Here is an 8,346-nt window from a genome sequence, read left to right on the forward strand (position 1 = left end):
TGTCTCGCTGTTCTCAATCTCCCCTTCGATAGTCACGCTGTATTCAGTATGCTGCTGGCTAAATTTAATTTAAAATGTAATAATACAAAACGCAAAACCTGTCTTGGATTCGAACCGATACGGTAAGTGCTGTAAACTTGGTTGCGAATGTGGTTCACCGTTTACACCGATGATGACAACGTGCATAAGATGATATCTTCGTTCTCACGCTGTCATCCTGATGCTGTGCACATGTAGTGCTTCAAGAAACTGTGCTAGAAAAATTACTGGGGATGGGTTTGGAAGGGGGGCTGAGGGGCTTTTAAGATTTCTTGGCTTAACGGTTCTGTTTTTCAAATCAAGTCATCTAAATGTAAATGTTTGTTTTTTTTCTTGCTCCCTCCATCTTCTTCTCGTTCTTCCTCATCGCCTGCTCTCAGTGTGTCTCCGGTGGGAAGCTCCCCGGCCTGTCCGAGCAGCTAAGCTCGGGCAGCACCCCTCCGACCGGCACCCCCAAATCTCAGAGCGGGACGCCGCGCCCCGCCTCCGTGGGAGGAGGGGCAGGGGGCCATCTCCACTCCGCGGGGACCCCGTCTTCCACGGGACACCCCGAGGACGAGGCCCTGCAGGCCCGACCCGGGGGGGCCCCCAACTCCAACAGCGGCGGTCCGGGGCCACACCCCCCTGGGGCCAACCCTGCGGCAGGAGGGGGCCGCCCCGGAGGGGCGGACGGGCCAGGACTGCTGGCCCAGGCGGGCCCCGGGGCCTCCCCGTCCCCCAGCCCCGGGGCGACCCCCGCGCACCTCCTGGGGGAGCCGGGGGGGCGGGAGGGGCCGGGGGGCACGGAGGGGCTCTCCCAGGAGCAGCTGGAGCACCGGGAGCGGTCTCTGCAGACGCTGCGTGACATCGAGAGACTGCTGCTGCGGGGGGCTGGCGGGGGGGTGCCGGGGGACCCGGGGGGCCCCAACGGGAACCCCGGCGGCCCGGGCGCCAACGGAAACGGCCTCGGCGGCGGCGTGGGGGGCGGCGGCCTGGACGGCAACGCCGGGCGCGGCGGCAACCCCGGGAACTGCAACAGCAATAACGCACCTCTGGCGCCCCCTCCTGGCGGCATGAAGAAGTACGAGGAGCCGCTGCAGTCCATGATCACGCAGACGCAGAGCCTGGGGGGGCCGGGCCTCGACGACCCCCAGATGGGGCCCCACCCGGGCCTGCCGCCCATGCACAACCACCCCCACCCCCACCCTCACCCACACCACCACCACCCCCACCTCTCGTCCCCCTCCGGCCTGGACATGGGGCCCCTGCTGGGGCCCGACGGTCTGACCCCCGAGCAGGTGGCCTGGAGGAAGCTGCAGGAGGAGTACTACCAGGAGAAGAGGAGGCAGCAGGAGATGCACCCCCACCCCCACCACCACAGGATGATGTCGGAGCTGGGCGTGGCCATGATGCGGGCCCCGCCCCCGCCCTACCACAGCAAGCCTGGAGAGCCGCAGTGGGGGCCGGGGCCCATGATGGGAGGGGGCGGGAACGGGCGCTTGATAGACATGCACCAGGAGGGGCCCCGGGGCCCGCGCTTCCTCGGACAGATGCAGAGGGGCCCCCCCAGCGGCGGGGGCGGGCCTGGGGGTTACCCCGGCAACCCGGGAGGCGTGTTACCCATGGAGGCCATGGGACACCAGAGGCCCCCCCGCTCGGGTATGGGCTGGCCTGACGACATGATCCCCCCCAACATGGGAGGAGGGGGAGGAGGAGGAGGAGGAGGGGGCGGGCCGTTTCAGGGGTGCTACCCTCCGGGGGGACTCCCCCAGCACCTGCAGGGGGACCCCGACCGCCTCCTGCCCTCCCAGCGGGAAGAGCTGTTCCGCGCTCTGGAGAAGCGGCAGCTCCAGGGGCTTCACCGACTCGAGATGGACCGGCTAGCCAAGCAACAGCAGCAGCAGCAGCAGCAGCAGGGCGCTTTCCCCAATTCCGGCATGGGGGGAGGCCCTCCCCCGCCCAGGGGCGACCCCATGGACTTCCCCGGCTCCCGAGGCATGATGGGCTCTCCGATGGGCGGAGCCGGTCCTTCGGGGCGGGACCTGGTGGAGATGAACATGAACGCCAACATGGGCCTGGGGCTCCAGATGAGCGCCCAGCAGCAGCAGCAGATGATGCTGGTGCAGAAGGCGCGAGGGGCGGGGCCAGATGGGGGGGAGGGGCTTCTGAGCCCCGAGGACATGGCTCGAGTCAGGGCGGCGCAGAACGGAGGAGGGATGATGGGCAACAAAAGCATGATCTTGAGAGGAGATGGGGGAGGGCCTCTGTCGTTCCCCGGCCAGGCCTCCTTCCCGGGGGGCCACCCGGGGGGCGGCTACCTTCCCCAGGAGCCCGGCCCGGACATGTTCCGGCCCGACCAGCAGGGCCTGTCTCCCATGGGCGGGACGTCCCGGCTGAGCCACATGCCCGGACCGCGGGGCGCCGACCTGGGCCCCCGCTGCTCCTCCGAACTCTCCCTCAACATCAACCCCATGGGCTCCCCGGCCCTGCCCCCCCCTCACCAGCTCAAGTCCCCCTCCCTCAGCCAGGCGCCGTCCCCCCTCATGCCCTCCCCCTCCGCCCCGAGCCTCAAATCCCCGCAGATCCCCTCGGCCGGGCCCCCCCCTCCCCAGCTCCCGCCCGTCACCAGCGGTGCCGGGACCCCGTCGTCCTCCATCAAGTCTCCCCAAGTCATGGGCTCTTCCCTGGGGCTGCACTCTCCGTCCGGCTCTCCTGGGCGCCTCAAGTCTCCGGCCATGCCCATCGCTTCCCCTGGCTGGGCCGCGTCTCCCAAGACCGCCCTGCCCAGTCCAGGTGGGCCGGCCGGGGCTAAGGGGGCTGGCAACGGGGGAAGCAGCTCTACTGATACAGGTATGGGCTTATCGCATACTCGGAATGCAGATAGAGGGATGCAAGTAAACTTGGTTAGCATTGCACTCCGGTGTACCACAGGGGTCTATCTTTGGCCCTTTCTGTCTCAATTGGGAAACAGTATTTTTTGTCAAAATTTAAATGAAGATTACTTTTAGAAAATACAGTGGAGAAATTCTTGACACAGTGTCATTTGGCTTTATACTTTAGATTTAATTGAGCAAAATTCTCTTTTCTTGATGTTTGCCTGAGTAACTGAACCTGAAATATAGTTGACTTAGGCTAACTGTGTTAGCTAAATTAATTAGTCATTGTAAATGCATGTACAGTTTTACTGGTTATTTTTGAAATTTGTACTCTGCGTGTTTCATAATTGCTTGCAGAAATGGCCTTTTTACCCTTGGTCTGTATTTACCTGCTTTATGTTCAACACAGGCCCCTCGTTGCCGCCTCGGAGTACAAACTCAACTCCCATCAGCCAGCCTGGCTCCATGAATCCCAGCATGCCGTTCACCTCGTCTCCGGACGCCCCTCCATCCCAGAATCCCCTGTCACTCATCATGTCCCAGATGTCCAAGTACGCCATGCCCAGCTCCACCCCCCTGTACCACGATGCGATTAAGACCATCGCCACCTCTGACGATGAGATGATGCCGGACCGTCCCATGATGCCTGGAGCCAACATGGCGGGTAACGTGCATGTTTTGCGCATATCTTCCACATCATCCTTCAGACAAACTGGCAAGTCTCTCAAAATGTCAAAAGTTTGCAGGGCTCTACGCTAACATTTTTTCCAAGGAGAATGTGCGCTCCTTAGGAATACACAATGCTTCTCAATTAGTAGATGTGCTCCTAAATTATGTTTTCTGTTAGTACTCGTCAATTTTCAAGAGACAATTCTAAAATGGAAGCACGATAGAGCCCAAGTACAATGTTTCTGTTTGGGAGTGAGGAATATTTTTGGAAATGTTTATACTAAAAATCTCTGTGATACTTAGAGATCAGAGTGCTGTAAACCAAAAGCTTCTGGAAATGTAAACGCTGAAAGGATTTATCGTTTCCTTGACTTCTTAGTGCTCATGCAACTGTTGAGTCATTCAGTGATTCATTTGCAAACTTAACCACAAAAATGTTACGCATTTTAAATCCGCATGCTTTATTCTTCTAAATGCAGATATGCACCAATAGTGAGGCTTCTTTTTTGATCAGTGTATGTAATTATTTATTATTGTTACTTACATTGTGTGTAATCTGAAGTGAACGGTAACATTTTTAATATAAACATGGCGTTTTTGAAGCTAGTGCGATGTCTCGCTGTGCATTTGCGTATTAAATCATCACGGTGCACGGGGAGTTCCCCTCTCGGTCGAACGCTTCCGTATCTTTTTCTGTTTCGAGCCGGAGGTTTGCGTTTCTGCTCCCGAAAAGCCCCGACAGCCGGGAGAATCCGCCGACCGTAACGGCGTCGGGTTCCGTCGGCGCGACGATTACGCCCGACAGGCTCGTCGCGGGAATAGATGATGTCACTTGACAGTTTCTCCCGGGCGAACCGGGACCCCTGGTGGCTCGCGGCGTGGGCGGGCGCGGACTCAATTACCGGCGAAAACGTGTCACCTCGGCTCGCTCTCGCTCTCACCGCCCACCTACTCTCTCTCTCTCCGGCTGGTGAGAAAGTTAGCGGCTATTTTCAGGAAAAGCATCGCGCTCCGCTTTTTTAGCCCGAGCGCTATTTCTGTTCTGCCGCTAATGTTTCTTCAGCAGATGCTGCCGTTGGGGATGAATGTATCTTCTGGGCTTTTAGTAGTATTATCTTAAATGGGGTCTGGCTATCTGACTGTGTACCGATGTCTGAACTGGTTTCTTTGTCGTTTGTTTCTGCTTCGATCTGCCAGGAAACATGGGAAACCATCAGTCCTCCCAGATGCTCCTCACGCCCCAGAATTCCATGGGCCCCCACAGCGGGTCGCAGAGTCCCATGGGGATGGTCCTCCACGGCCAGCCGCAGCTATCCCACGATCCCTCCGGACCCATGTTGCATTCCCCCAACCCCATGGGCGGCATGCCCGGAATGAATCCGGCGATGATGGGGGGCGGCGGAGGCGGGGGCCCGGACGGGATGGGGCCCTGCAACATCTCACCGATGCTTCCCCAGAACCAGATGGGCGCCTTCCCCAGAATGCAGCACCCTCCGCACGGGCTCCTGCACTCGCCCAACCCGGGGATGCCCCAGCAGTTTCACCCGGGCCCCGAGGACGTGGGCATCCCGCACCACCAGCTGCACCTCCTCAGCAAGGGCCTCCACCACCAGCGGGGCCCCCACCCCCAGGACGGCTTCCCCCCCATGTCCATGGGGGACGGGCCGGACCTGAGCGACGTGATCCGCCCCACGCCCACGGGGATCCCCGAGTTCGACCTGTCCCGCATCATCCCGTCCGACAAGCCCAGCAGCACCCTGCAGTACTTCCCCAAGAGCGAGGCCATGTCCCAGCCGGGGCCCAACCCCCACCCCCACCCCCACCAGGGCCAGCCGCCCCCTCCCCCGCCGCCCCACCACCTCAAGCAGCACCCCTCCTCGGGCCCGCCCAACAGCTCCGCCCCCTCCTCCAACCCCCACATCGCCAACCTGCAGAACATGATGGTGGAGCAGCACCTGCACTCCCCCCAGCACCCGTCCCATCTGGAGATGCGCTCGGGCCTGGGCCTCCCCCAGGGCGGCCCCCGGGGCATGGGGCCCATGTGTCACCCGGGTCACATGATGGGCAGGACAGGCATGATGTCCCACAGTTCTTTGCAGCAGCAGCAGCAGCAGCACCTCCATCAGCAGCAACAGCAGCAGCAGCAGCAAGCCATGATGGCCAATAGCCTCCTCCACCACCCCTCGCACCCCCACCCGCACCCGCACCCCCACCCGGCCATGATGTCCCCCCAGCAGCACCCCCAGAACCTCCTCACCCAGCAGGGGCTGATGATGATGCAGGCCAAGCAGCGGGGCATGGCCGTCCACGGGGACCCCTACGGCCAGCCGGGCCCCATGATGGGGGGCCCGCACCCACAGTCGGGCATGATGGGCCCCCAGCCCGGCAGGCAGCGGGGCATGCCGCTGGATGGCCCCATGCGCTATGGCCCTGGGAACATGGCCAACATGCCCTTCTGAACTGGCCTACTGCTGTTTAAAAAACTACAAAAAAAAAAACAAAAAAAAAAAAAAAACCTCATTTCCTCTGGGTTCATTTTCACAATGACGTTCTGTTATTATTAATGTTATTAATATTATTATTATTATTATTACTATTGCAATCTGTATCATTACTGCTATCGTTAATATCGTTTTTAAGTTTCGGAGTAAAAACCGATTAAAAATTTTTAAAAGCGGTTCAAAAAAGAAACAAAAAATGAATAAAAGAAATTGTGATCACTTTTCAAATATTGAGGAGCAGTTGGTGACGAATAGTGTAACAATAAATCAGATCTTATCAAAGCCATTTCCTTTTTTATACGTGTAAAATATGTACATTTCACAGATGGGTGCTGTCGGTGGAAGGGTGCGTACAGGGACAGGAACGCAGACTTAAATTTAGATCTATTTTCTTTTTATTCAGATTCTTTCTTTCTCTCCTCTGGCTACCGAACTGTTGTGCGAAGGGATTCTATGGGTGCTGTAAATAAGATGCAATTTGTGATTGTTTGCAAAATGTTCTGTATTACTGTGTTTTAATAGAAGCTTCAAAATGAAAAAGCTATCTGTGAACTTCGCGTAGGACTTTTTTTGGGGGCGTGGCCAAAGAGCAGGTGCACTGTCGTAATGTGAGAGGCGGAGGTGATTCATTATACACTTCAGCTGTGACAGTTTTAAAGCTGGATTACAGCCACTGAGTCTAATGCCCGTGTGTGTGTGTGTGTGTGTGTGTGCGCTCTCGCGTGTGTGCACCCTCGTGCACTTGTGTATCTTGTGTTCATACTGCACTGTATGTATACATGCATACATACATACTGTACATACATGACCGTGGTTGATATGTTCTCCATTGTCAACATGTGGACACAGGTGGAAAGGACTGACATGTAGACTCCAAAATGATTCAGCAAAGTAGGCCAGTGAACAAAAATGTTTGTTTTGTGTGAGGAACAGACCTGGGTCAAATACGTATTTGTTTTGGTTACAAATACTTTTCTACGCTTTACTGATCTTGTCTGGTGTATTGGAACCAATGAAATACTCTCAAAAATTGCAAACCCTACCTTCTGGTCATATTGGCAGGCTGTTACACCAGGCAAGATCAGTATTTGAATCCAAAACAAATATGTATTTGACCCAGGTCTGGTGAGGCACCTGAAGTTAAATGCACTGCATTAGTCAGGAAAAGGACCCAACCTTAGCACAAATGCCCAGTGTCTTGGCAAGACGGTGTCTAGCAGTAGAGCATACTTATACTTACAGCACCTCAGCAGAAACATCATGGTGATACTGACAGAAAAGGATCAAATTATGGTTTTACCAGAAAGCTAGTTTCCCCAGACGGTGCAGGGTACCAATAATAACAGATTCTTTAGGAGTCCCAGACGCTCAATTCCATGTTCTTAACATGACAAGTTCTTTCTCATTACTGTTGAGGCTGAAATGTTCCAATTTGTCATGTATTATGGGTAAATTAAAGCTAGTTTGACTGAGGACATGACATTGTGGGAATGGATGTTCTGTACCGATGTTCTGTATTGTTAAAAGAAGCATGAAGGATGAAAGGACTTTAGGAGCTGAGTGATTGGTGTGTCTGTGAATAATTTTTTAGTAATACTGCTTTTTTTTCTTCTGTCTCCTGACCCAAAGTTTATTAGAGTTTGTCTACATTTATATTTAGGCATTTAGTCGTTGCCTTTCCCAAATTACACAGCTTGCATTTTTTGCATACAGTCAGTTTCTTACAGGTGTATATTTACTGAAGCAGTTTGTGTTAAGTACCATGTTCAAGGGTACAATAACAAGTACATCCTCTTGAGTTAACACCCCCGGTTCCCCTAACTATTGTACTATACATGCCAACAGATTGGGTGTCAGACAGCCTCCAGCTGCTGAGACAAGGCTGCTATTTGTATCAGACCCATGTTTTCACCCTTTACACACCAGAATAGAAATGCGTGTCTTCGCCCATAGTGAGAACAAAATGCTTATTTCACATGGCATATTGTCTTCTGCTTCTCGTCGCCGGCACCACCACCGTAGGGTAGTAGTAGGCCACGAGATCCAGCGGCAGGAAGACAGCGGCAGGGTGGTGGGGAGCCGCGCGCCCCGAGACAAGTTCCTGTTGTTGCTGGTGAGGCTGCGCAGCAGGACAGGGCCTGTTGCCTTATTATGGTCCGACATTTTGCCTTATTCTCGTACCGTAAATCGCGCATAGGCGCATGCTAACAAGTTATGCTGCTGACAAATCCGACTGCCCTTGTCGTTCTGATCTCAATTGCTTCATTAACTTATCTCAGTTA

At 55.5% G+C, this 8,346-nt stretch overlaps 1 protein-coding gene across 3 annotated transcripts in view; it reads left to right on the plus strand.

Moving 5' to 3' along the window:
- Positions 1 to 6,616, plus strand: part of LOC135263986 (B-cell CLL/lymphoma 9-like protein) — a 41,593-nt gene extending 34,977 nt beyond the window's left edge. For all 3 annotated transcript variants that reach the window (XM_064352529.1, XM_064352531.1, XM_064352530.1), the window contains exons 6-8: positions 420 to 2,868; positions 3,304 to 3,558; positions 4,761 to 6,616. In XM_064352529.1, the coding sequence (XP_064208599.1) occupies positions 420 to 2,868; positions 3,304 to 3,558; positions 4,761 to 6,022 (3,966 nt within the window). In that variant the 3' untranslated portion in view covers positions 6,023 to 6,616. The remainder of the gene's footprint in view (positions 1 to 419; positions 2,869 to 3,303; positions 3,559 to 4,760) is intronic.
- The last annotated feature ends 1,730 nt before the right edge of the window (positions 6,617 to 8,346 follow it).

Source organism: Anguilla rostrata, chromosome 9, assembly GCF_018555375.3.
Source record: "Anguilla rostrata isolate EN2019 chromosome 9, ASM1855537v3, whole genome shotgun sequence".
NCBI classification, from domain to species: Eukaryota; Metazoa; Chordata; class Actinopteri; order Anguilliformes; family Anguillidae; genus Anguilla; species Anguilla rostrata.